This window comes from Halyomorpha halys, unplaced genomic scaffold (genome assembly GCF_000696795.3).
Source record: "Halyomorpha halys isolate HHAL.00 unplaced genomic scaffold, Hhal_1.1 Scaffold1169.1, whole genome shotgun sequence".
Classification (NCBI taxonomy): domain Eukaryota; kingdom Metazoa; phylum Arthropoda; class Insecta; order Hemiptera; family Pentatomidae; genus Halyomorpha; species Halyomorpha halys.
Window position 1 is genome coordinate 141265 of NW_027116596.1, and position 12290 is coordinate 153554.

Here is a 12290-nt window from a genome sequence, read left to right on the forward strand (position 1 = left end):
ATAACTGAAATAGCACAAAAATTGGAGAATGACACATACACAGACACTCACAAAATATTGTAAAATAACACACACGCACACACAAAATGTTGGAGAATGACACACACGCGCACATATACCCTCACCAAATTGCTAGAAAATTAACCTCAAAACATTAATTTATTGTAACTGTAGAGAAATGTTATTCTTGGCTCTATAGTTAAATAAAAAAAGATATTCACTTATTTTGTGTAATTACTTAGTTCAAATTAAACTTCTGCTAGTTTTGCCATAATACTCTAATGTTGGCTATCGTTTTCTGCCATTTTAATTTATGTGTGGGCCAACCATGATGATTTTACTGAAATGTGGTTATTAAAGGATTTGATGTTAGCTTACCAATTTCTTTTGCATTTTATGGCATGACTTATTTACTGCTCTGAAGGTCTTTTTTAAATTTTTGTTATTTTTCTTTTCAGACTTTGGTTTTTAAATATTGCCTGCCAAAGACGTACTGAGAGCCAATGTTTCGAAACAATTCTAGTTCAAATGAGATTTCTTCTAAAACTACTAATGCCTTTGTACAAAATAAAGACGAGGTTCACTTTTATAATTATTGTTGCTTATTTACTTAACAGATAATTTATCTATTTAACATGTTTTTTATTGTTTTTTTTTTTACCAGGAGGACAAATCTGAGAGCTTGTTAAGAGGTATGGCGCAACCTCCCAAGCCCATAAGTCCTACTCTTCAAGTGCCTGAGAAAAGGGTTTGTTATAATTCATGAGATAATTTATTTAGTAATGTAGCTTACTTAATAAAATTATTTTTATTTATTATTTAATTTTAGGTTAGGAAGTAATTGATAAAATTTGAGTGTAGACAATTGTAGTAAAACTTTGTTTTGGACTTTTTTAAAAATTTATTTCATGAGCTTATTCCTTATGAATTCACTAGTAATTAATGTGAAGAATCAAAATGATAATCTATAACATGTTGGTTTTTATTTAGTCTTAGGCATAGTTATTTCTTGATACATACCACCATGAGCTGTAGTTTCATAATCCTTTATAGGGTCAAGAAATAGCTCGCCATATTTTGAGAAAACAGAACATTATGATTCACTTAAATCTTAATAGTAATTCCAAATAAACATTATAGTTAAATTACAGAAGAGATAGGGTCGTTTGAGTGGATAGGATCAACACTACAGTTTCAGAAGAGTATGCTGATAAGAAGGTTCGTGAAGAATGACAAATTTTGTATTGACTTGGAGAATAAATATAGGCTATTGCAATGGCTGTAATAGCTGAACAATTCCTATAATTAACCCTTAAGAGACGGAAAGGTGGGAGTGTTTTGCGGGCCCAGCTGCCGGTTGCCGAACCCAACGGCCCAAATACTTTGTTGACAGTTTTCAAGTTAATTTTTTATTTTAGTTCCCCCATAATCTTTATTCATCAGAACTTAAAACCTGCATAGTTGGAATTACTATTTGGTCTTAACAAAGAAAATGATCAAGTGCCTTTGAATGAACTCTAGTTGCTAGGGTAGAAACTAGGATATGCCTTGAGATTCACTAGATATTGCAAGGGACAGAGCTGATAAATCAGTGAATAGGCCTCAAATGCTAAACTGGTCGAACTGATAAATCAGACCATAGGGCACATGGATTGCCGAGCTGTTAACTGATATATCAGTCCATAGACCATGGGGTTCATCTTGCTGTGAACTGATATATCAGTCCATAGAACATGGGGATCATCTCCCTGTGAATTAATATATCAGTCCATAAACTATGGGGTTCATCTCGCTGTGAACTGATATATCAATCCTAAAGGGTTGATAACCCATCGTTTTTTCCTTAGTAAATAAGAGTTGTTAAACCCATTAAGCGTAATAAATGAGAGTATTAAACCTATTATACAATAAATTCAAAGTCATGTTTTTTTGCTCCCACTCTGTCTCTTCCCTAATACTGTTTTTTAATTCACTGTTCTGTAAAACACCCTTGTGGATTGATTTGAGCTGCTTGATAAATCTTTCATATAATCAGCTAACCCTTATATTAATGTAATGAGGTACTGGACGAACATGCTAATGTCAGTTTAAAGATATATCATATCTTAAAAGCTAACTCTAACAAGTATCTAAGTACATGTATTATTTTTTTATTTTACTCAATTACATATATTACATTATTTTTGTAGGACGTAATGGTGGTAGATATTGGGGTGAGAGAAGAAGATGGCCCCGTCCTGACTGTGATAACCAACCATCCGTCCCAAGCGCCCGCCAAGATTTCCTCATCAGAAGTAATCAACTTATCTTTTTTTATTTATCGAGTTTTTAATTGCTAAGTATGATTGATTTACTCTAAGAAAATGGATTCAATTTTTTTAAAATAATGTCTATTAATTACTTTTCTTAGTTTCTCAATTTTTATTTTATTTTCAGATTGATGAATGTGAATCTGACGGTTCTTCCAAAATGCCACTAGCAGAGACACATGGAACGGGTGCTCTTTGCTTAGATAGCATTAAGTCTATTAGTGTTAATAAATCATTTAGTGTTAAGGATAAATTTATTTACCCGAGCAAGAGTTCAATTCTGCCGCCAAACATTCCAAAAACCAACGATGATACCGATCAAGATGTTAAAAGCTTTAAAATCTGTGATTATTATACTCGGTGGGGAATTCCACGTAACTTCAAACTGTTAGGAGGAGGAGAAAGTTCTCTTACCACGGGAACAACTGGTTGGGGATCACCACCTTCAAATCAAGGTGGAAGTTCTGGATGGAACAGTGCTAGTACTACTAGTGGGAATAACAGTTCTTCAGGACAAGGACAAGCAGGTGCTGGGCAAAGTCCAGCTCCTGCCTCTGCTGGACAAACTTGGGGTAGTTCCCAAAACAATACCAACAACAGCAACAGTAGTAGCAACAATAATAATGGATCTCGTAATTCAGTCAGTCAGCAAGGTGGAGGTAGCACACAGCAGCAACCAGGAGGGGGGCCACCTAGTCAGTCCACGGCTCCACCTGTAGCAACTGTGTCTACACCAACTGTCACAACTGCTCCAGCCTCTTCAGCAACAAATACGTCCAATATAAATACTGCTACAACATCATCTTCTCAACAAAATGGTTCAACTACTGGCAACCAAGTGGTAGGAAGTGGTTCTACTTGGGCAACGGCTGTTGGTAAAGGCCTTCCTCCAACTAGCACAGCTACAACTCCCACATCAAGTGGAAGCACATCTACTAAACAACAAATGGAACAACTTAATACAATGAGGGAAGCTCTCTATAGTCAAGATGGATGGGGTGGTGTAAGTATAAATTCACATAAAATATATAGTAGAATTTTTCTCTTTATTATTTCTCAAGAAAGTAGTTAAAGTAGTATAGATAACAGGAATATATTAAATTTTTTACCCACCAAAACATTTTGAAATCCTGACTTGTATTATTTTTACTGCTCTCTCTTATAGCTGAAATACACCCTGGAAGACAATCATTTTGGTGGAAGAGCAATGTAAATTAAAGCCTAATTGCTTGCATGTACAGTAGTTTAATGACCAACAAAGTTTGTTTGCAAAATGTGGGTTGAGGATAATGGGATCTTGGGAAGGAGATAAACAATTACAAGCTCCTTATCTCAATATTTTTTGTAGTCTGCTGTGGGTTTAGATGAATTTCTATGGTCAACATTTCCTATATTTACTAGTTCTGTGTCATTTTGTCACAGTATTGTCTGCAAGTTTTGTATTTGGACAAATGAGTTGGAATTTTAAGATCATAGTGCAGTAAAGCATAAAATCTTTGGCTGGATTATAGGTTATACTTTTTGGCACTGCAATGATGGATAAAATCTTTGATTGGGATTGTAGGTTAGACTTCGTAGCAATACCATAAGTTTTATTCCTTAATTCCAGATAGATTTTGGTAAGTGTTCATTCTTTATCTTTGTGGCCTTGGTAATTCTGATTTGTGGCTTAGAAGGGATTAAATGGTACTGTATTGTTAATAGCCTGAATTTTTATTTTTAAGCCATCATAAATGATCTGATAATTAAGTAGTATTCATAATTAAGTTTATTTTTTAACCGTAAGAGATTTTATTGACTAATAATACTAATATTTATTGGTGGATTAATTATGATTTTTCTAGTGAAATAGTAGGAATAAAAAAGTCTAGAAATTATAAATTTTAATTAATGTGATGAATTGTTTTTGGTGATTTCCTCATTGAAGTGATTGTAAAAGAGGCCCAGGGGTCCATAGTATCTTTCTTGGGAATGTGTCTTGATCTTTTTCTTATGTTCTCTAGATAATTATCAAAAATTTCATTGGGGGTTCTTATACCATTCAGATGTTACGACTGTTTTTATAACAGTATTTTGGAAAATATAGAAAACTGAAACTTTTTGTCATTATTCTTTCTGTTTCTGCTATAGTATTTTTGTAGTTAATGATTTAATAATGGTGACAAGAAATTTTTAACCATTTTAAAGAAATGTTACAAAAAAAATTGTAGCTCTCAGAGGTCAGGATTCATAATTTATGATTTCTAGAGTCTCAAAATTAAGAAGCTTTATGCCGCTGAAGATGTATAGTAACTAAGTATTCTTTTTGGTTTCAAAATGAGTTATTTTTATATTATTTTGGTATTTACATTTTGAATGACTTTTGCTAATTTATGAATATTTAAAACAATATACTTTCTATATTATCATTAAAATTTGCTATTATTTCTTGTATTTTTATTTTTTAACAAAGCTGAGAAGTTCATAAGCCATTATTTGAGTCTATTTGTACCTTAGAAATAAACCAGAACGGTTATACAGAAAAATGGTACATCAGTTATATAAAGGACCCATAAATCTTTTTTATTAAGTCTACATTGAACATTGAATTGACATATTTTAGTATTTTGCATGTTTGGTTTTCTTTTCAACTAATAGTAGTACAAGGTCAATAGAAAGGAATACTAGTGATAACTAATGTACTAATATAAAAAAAAAAATGTTTATCCAAACTACGATTCGTTTATGCTATGTGCTCTTTTTCTAGTCACCTCCTCAATTTTCCCCATGTATTAAGACAGTATTTTTGTCAAAAATATAACTTTCCAATGATGTAACATAAGTTCAATTGTTTGAGTCGAGCTATGTCTTTTTTGTCAAAAAATTCAAAAAATAAATATTCCATCTACTAGGGAAACAATTTATTGAAGAAATGAATACCATTCAAATATGTTATTTAACACTTCAAGTGAAATAGTATACATATTGCTTTATAAAGATTAACAAAGGCTATTTAAAGTTGTAATAACTAATGAGACTGGCAGTTTTTATCTCTTGAATTACATGAGAATTGATAATTGTCGTTGCAAGCTTGTATGGTAAACTACATACAATAAAATACAAACTATGGTACTAAGTGATAATTTTTTTTTTAAGTAGTAGGTATGAGTCTGAATCTCCCCTCTCCTCTCCTAAGATAGAGTTATCCTCTATGGTAATAAACTTTTCAAATGCTACATATAACTAGCCCTTTATTTTCAAGTTCAGTTTTTATGAATAGTTCAGCTATTTGCAGCATTGTTCAGTTTCATATCATGTGTTACTTAGTAGTTTTCAGAAATAATTTTAATTGGAAAGACTGATATCGTTATGGGATACTTTTTAGCTATCCCATAAATTTGTAAATTATAGGTCTATATTGGTTTTATTAAGTAAATTTAAGTATTTAGTTGTATTATTATTTTTCAGGTTGGTTATGTAGAAGGAAATATAAAAAACCTCAGTCTATTGTTTAGAGTTAGATATATCTGTGTAATATGTGGTCCCAAGTCATTTTTCTATCAAAGGTTAATGCTAAGTAATGAACTCTCTTGGTTGGGAACATTGTTTAAGTGATGCTTTTTATCATACCCTGTAGCCTTATAAAGCCTTTTTTATGTTGATAACTATTGAGATATATAAAGAAAGTTCTGACTCCATTTAAGGGAGCTGAGTCACTCTCTCATAGCCTGTGATTCCCTTATGTCCAGGAACCACACTTTAGGTGGCCCTCTATACTCCACTATTGGTAGCTAACTTAAGCGATCAAAACAAGTGTTCGGTCCAGTGGTGGTTAGTAAAATCAGGACCACTTTGACTATATTTTAACAGCCTACAGCTTTTATTGCTTTAAACAGGCTATTTTTTCTGATTCTTATGTGCCACTTCACCACTAACAACACTAAAGTGGTGTTAAACAAAGTAAAACTTCTAAAGCTTTTGCAGGTGTAATATAAAATGCTTCTGTTATGCCAATTCAGAGCATCCATTGGATTTGCTGAGAGTTTGCTCATGAGAAATAAGTAAAGTTGTTCACCACTCAATATTACTATAGTAAATTTTGGGTCTTATTATTGTCGTGTAAATCCAGTGCCTAACCCTTGGGTTAAAGACAAAAGATTACGCACAGCCCTTTTCACTTGCTTAATAGCTACAGTAACTTTATTTTTAGGTTTTGCCAAATGAAATCTACAGTTTAGAAATCCCCATTTTAACTGATGACGAGGTATTTGACATTTTGCTTCAATTGGAGTTGATTCCCTAAGAAAGTCTGGGTCCTGAAAATGTCTAACTTCATAAGTAGGATCAACTCAGTCTTCGGTAGTTTTACTAACAGACATATTTAAATATACTATGTCTGAACATCTCATGGGAGACTTTCGTTCATAGATGGTATTTATGAACTTATATGATGAGGATCGCTCCATCATCTCCTTACACCATTGCATAGATTCTAGTATCCTTAAGCCTTCTCAATATACTGTAATGAGAAGGATGATAGCAGCAGTGAAAGCCAGCTAGCTCCCTTGAGGCATCCCATCACTGCTTATACCTATTGTCTGACCCTTCTTCTGAGAACAAACTCCTATTATAAATAATGGAACTCCTATTATTTAGAACAAATCTGACACATAAGACTAGCACAGTAGGGACATATGTGTCTATCAAATGCCCCTTCAACATTGAAAATAGTCCTGAAGGTGACTCCTTTTTCAACAAAGCTTTTTTTACCTTTTCTACTAAGGAATGCAGTCTGTAATTTTTCTGGAGATACATATGTTTAAGGTGAAGGGGATTAAGTGGTAGTGCTTTGTGCCTTCTCAATTCCGTTTTATTTATGTTAGAGGCAACTTTGTTTTGCAATGTTTGTTCTGGGTTTTTCTTGTGATCTGGTCAGTTCGGGTTGACCACTGTCTGACTTCTTAGTTATTCTCTTTCTGTGAATAGGCCTAATGAAGCCTTGATAGCATGTCTAACTTCAATTTGAAAAGTCTTTCACAAAATTAGAGTTGCTTTACAACCTTTCCCTGAAAAGATTCCAATATATTTTCCTCAGATTCCATCTCATTCAAAGAGGAGGCTTCTCAGCACCGAACTTGAATGAAATCATCCAGTGACCAGAAAAGGTTATGTCTGAGGTGATCTGCCGGTTTTTAAAAGGCTCTATACATATACATGTTGACATGAGTGTTATATTAAATACCTCACTTCTTGTTCTTGTAAGAAAGGTAATTTCTCTACCTCTGTTTAGTATATCTAAATCTGTATAGGTTATTTAATGCACCAAGGCTTTACTTTGCTCATCGGTGCCCCTACTTTCTTGATGGTCAGCTTAGATATCTCTGCCGATTATGACTAGTAGATCTACGCCTCTGGATTAGCGAAGAAGTCTGTCCAAATATTGATAAGGTAGATTTAAATTATAAGGATTATATAAAGATTCCATTATCACTTTAATTTTTTTCATAACAACTTTGATAGTTAGAGCCAAACAATGATGTCTTTCATGCTCATCTGAGGGAGAGGTAGTATGTAAATCCTTAAAAGCCCAAATAAACGCCCTTGGGTTGTCTTCAGAGTAAGGTGGACCCTCTCTAGGAGTTGTACTAGTAGATGATTGACTTTATAGCTTCTCATAATTTGATGAAGTCGATCGAAGTAGCAGATTTATATTCTCTTTATCAGTTGCCCATTTTGCTAGGAAGGAGTTGATGTTGCACTTCTCTGTTCTGCTGGCCCTTTCTTTAATGACCCCACTCTTTCTGTCCGACTATGGGAGATACAGATATAGTTGGGGCCTGGGAAGTCCCTCTCAACATAAATTATACAGATATAGTTGGGGCCTGGGAAGTCTCTCTCAAAATAAATTATACAATATAGTTGGGGCCTGGGAAGTCTCTCAACAAAAATTATTTAAAAAAAAAATTAATGACCTGGCCAGAATAGCCTGCAAAAAAAATTTTAAATTTGGGTGTGAGGTGATAAATTTATATTTAAGATTGTCCTTGAGGATGGCCGAATTGGCCGAAACGTTGGACTGTTGATATAATAAAGAGTGTTGAGACTTAACATGGATACCATTTGATTTATTTAAAAAAAAAAGTAGAAATTCCTATTAGATCTTTTTATTAATACAAGTTCTCATTTCTAAAAATGGTAATAAATTTTCTCCCACTTTTTAATTTCAAAATCTTTTAACACTTTTCATTTTTGTTTTAGCAAAACGTCAATCAAGATAGCAATTGGGACATACCAGGTTCCCCAGAACCTGGCACAAAAGACAGCAACAATGCAGCTCCTGTACCCCTTTGGAAGCTACCTATTAATAATGGTATTTATTATTTTTTCTATATTTTGTTGATAAAAAATAAGATTATTCTGACTAATAATTTCAAAAATTGAATGATTTAGATGGTACTGATTTATTAATAATTGTTGGGTTTAATTTTTTATGGAAACATATATTCTTTAATGGAAGCAATTCAATATTAATTATTGGTCATTTATTTTTATAGATTTATTTCTGTTCTTCTATTTTCCAAATCTACTTTTATTTAGGCACTGACCTTTGGGAGGCTAATCTTCGAAATGGAGGTGTTCCTCCTCCAGTCAGCCAACAGAGTCAAAAAACACCTTGGGTTCACACTCCAAGTACTAACATTGGTGGGACGTGGGGTGAAGATGATGAAGGTGATGCTTCTAATGTATGGACTGGTGTTCCTCAAGCTCAGACTGGATGTGGCCCACAGTGGCCTGCTCAACCACCTCCAATTTGGCCTGGTAAAGAATGAATCCTAGTTTTATAAAAAAAATTTAAGTTATCGTGGGAGAACGTAGATTCCTATTAAAGGAAAGTAAATTTAAGTTGACACATCATTAGCTTTATTTGCTTAGTTTTGCTAGACTAATTTCTCAGTCTTAATGTTTTTGTATAAAATTCAGTTTAAAGTTGTGAAAGATGAATTTGTCGTTAAAAACCTAATGATTCTCAAAAATATGAACTATTCCAAACCTTATAACTTATTGTGAGAGATTATTTTTGTTTGTTACATGCTCTCTATCATTTTTTTTTTTCATCACTGTTGTTTCTATTATAGTCATGCAGTGGTTTATAACGAAATTTTATCAAGGAAGTTAACATTTTTAGAAGAGTATTTTCTGACACAATATCAGAAAATGTTTATTTAGTTTGCTTAATTTAAATTTCAAGAAATTTTTTAAATTTTTTAGCTACTAAAAAAGAAGGAGATTGGGGAGGACCTAATTGGAATGATCAGCGTGACACAAGAGATCTTCGTCACAGCAGTGACATGAGACAAATGATGGATGCTAGAGATCATATGAGACCTTCTATTGATCATAGGTTAGCATACTAAGTCGTAAAGTATTTAGTGTCAGGTTGATATATTAAGTTTTAATGTGAAAATTATATTATTATTTATTGATTATTATTATCTTAATTTCAGGTCAATGGGAGGTAATGATGTTATAATGAGGGGTGACCCACGAGGAATCAGTGGTCGGCTTAATGGAGTAACTAGTGAGGCCATGTGGCCTGGCCCAGGACCTCATCACCACATTCCCCATCATCAAGGGAAATTGCCTTCTCAACCCAACCAACCAGGTACATCATAGAACCTTTGGAAACTTTCTTTTTGATAAATCAATTTTAGTGCTTTAACTAGAATTATTTTCTAATAACCAATGTAAATTTAAGTATACCATTTATTCTTTCAAAAAATATAATACTAAGCAGAACAGATTGAATAACAGACACCTCTAATAATGTGCTAAGGGCTTGTGGGCTGGCTTATGGAATAAACGTGCCCAATCATAAAAAAGTAGATAACAAAAATATAAAGATTTGGAAAGAGTGAGAAGTATAATTCATAAAAATCTTCATAAGAAAAAATAAAAATGAAGAAGGTTATGATTTTTCACTCATTGGCAATAGAAAGATAAATTTTAATGAGTTTCTTGGGCAGCCATCTAAGGGAATACTAAATAAATATGAAGGTAGGAATAAAGAGGAAATAAGTGAAAATAAAAGATATGAAAAGTGGTAACAAAAAAGAAAGAGTTTTCACGATATATAATTAAGTAAGGTGTAATGGTTGTTGAGTTATTGATTTTGTAAAATAAATACAAAATTTATGAATAAGCCAGAGATATTTATTGTTTGTCAAATAGTGGTTCGATAAGATTCTGCTACTAGTTTTCTACCGTTATCAGGAACAGTAACTTGGATGGAAGAATCATCAAAATCGTAGGAATGATTTAAGGATTAAGTTTATTTAGAAAGTTTGAAGAAATGTTCTATAACAGTGTGCATGTTAAGAGATACAATTTTAAAGGAAACTCAGAGGTAGTAATGAGAAATAAGTTTAAATTAGTGGATATTAGGATTTTATTTTAATCATTCCTGAGCTTGTAATAGCTTGCATTATTTTTTTAAACCTAATTTGCCAATTGTTTGTTAATGTTTTTATGAGCAGCAATTTGCAAGCAGATAGAGCCAGCATTACATGCAGCTAAGGAAAAAAAAAATTGTTTGCCGACCCGCGTGATTGTTGCTAATATTTATCTAAAGATATGATGAACATTTTTTTAATTGGTGAATTATAAATTAATTTTAAAGTTTAAGTGTTAATAATAATTCATTTCAGTTAATCAATGGAGTAGTACTGGACCCCCAATGAAGGACATGACTGGTCTTGGTGGTAAATCAACTGGTTGGGAAGAGCCTTCGCCTCCAGCTCAGAGGAGGAATATGCCTAACTATGATGATGGGACATCCCTTTGGGGCCCACAGCATCCTAGGCCCACTATCCAAGGTATTTTCTTGCATCTTTGTTAGTTTTACTTTATTTAATTTAATTTATATAACTTTTCTGGTAAAATGAATTGTAACGGGGACCATTTTTCAATTTTGGAGCATTATATACATAATGAAATAAACTTAATGCCTTCCAGTTGTGATGATAAATAACTGAATCCAAGATAGGTTCTTCTCAGTTCCTATCTTCTACATGTACACGTACACGTACATATGTTTATAGGTACTTCTCAGTACCTATTCTTGGGTTCAGTTAATTATCATCACTACTGAATGGCATTGATCTTGTTAATTTTACTATGTATATTAAACTACCTATTGCTTTAGCAATAATATAGTTAATGATTTATAGATTACATTGCTAAAAATATTGGAGTTACATAAGTGACAAAGGTTATTGTTAATAAAATGAAGTAAGGGTTAGACATTATTTGGCCTGTACTTCAAAACTTGACTATTGCAAGATGCAGTGTTATTAAAACCCATGATTCACACATTTATACTCTTGCATCATGTTAGTATGCCTGCATTTTAAATTTTTCACTTTGTTGGATCTAAGAAATTTGCTTTGAGGAACATCATCATAATTCACATCTTGAATTAATTGTCCTAATTCAATCAATTCAATATTCTGGGATATGACTTAATATTTCTCCAGCAGTCATCTTTTTGTAAATATGTTTTCACTTTATGGTCTAACCTTAAATTTATTTGGAGATCTCAGAGATCAGAGTCAATAATCCTCAAATGAACAAAATGCTTCAGAATATGGGAACTACAATTCAAAATAAAACTAATCTAATCCATTTGTTTGCTTTTTGTAAAATATTATTCATCACATAATTAATATTTTTACATACCGTGGAGTAGTCGTTACCAATTTCTTTTGCTATTCCACTCTCATTCACTTTATTTTATCCTTCTTATGGTTCGTTTCCTTTGGATTCAAGCATAAATAAAAAGCTGAAAATCTTTTTTTTCGATTCCTCTTTTTCATACCTTTCGTGAGGTCAATATAACAATGTTTTTTTATCATTTGATAATGGGTTTCCTCTGACTGCAGAATTGATCACCTCCCTCTCTCTCTCTCTCTCTCTCTCTCTCTCTCTCTCTCTCTCTCTCTCTCT

At 32.8% G+C, this 12290-nt stretch overlaps 1 protein-coding gene across 5 annotated transcripts in view; it reads left to right on the forward strand.

Annotated features, from left to right (window-relative positions):
- Nucleotides 1–12290, forward strand: part of gw (trinucleotide repeat containing adaptor protein gawky) — a 50830-nt gene that overhangs the window by 19119 nt on the left and 19421 nt on the right. For all 5 annotated transcript variants that reach the window (XM_014433201.3, XM_014433200.3, XM_067053321.1 and 2 more), the window contains 9 exons: nt 459–578; nt 665–748; nt 2190–2294; nt 2437–3312; nt 8547–8658; nt 8886–9107; nt 9558–9690; nt 9794–9951; nt 10994–11161. In XM_014433201.3, coding sequence (XP_014288687.1) covers nt 504–578; nt 665–748; nt 2190–2294; nt 2437–3312; nt 8547–8658; nt 8886–9107; nt 9558–9690; nt 9794–9951; nt 10994–11161 — 1933 coding nt within the window. In that variant the 5' untranslated portion in view covers nt 459–503. The remainder of the gene's footprint in view (nt 1–458; nt 579–664; nt 749–2189; nt 2295–2436; nt 3313–8546; nt 8659–8885; nt 9108–9557; nt 9691–9793; nt 9952–10993; nt 11162–12290) is intronic.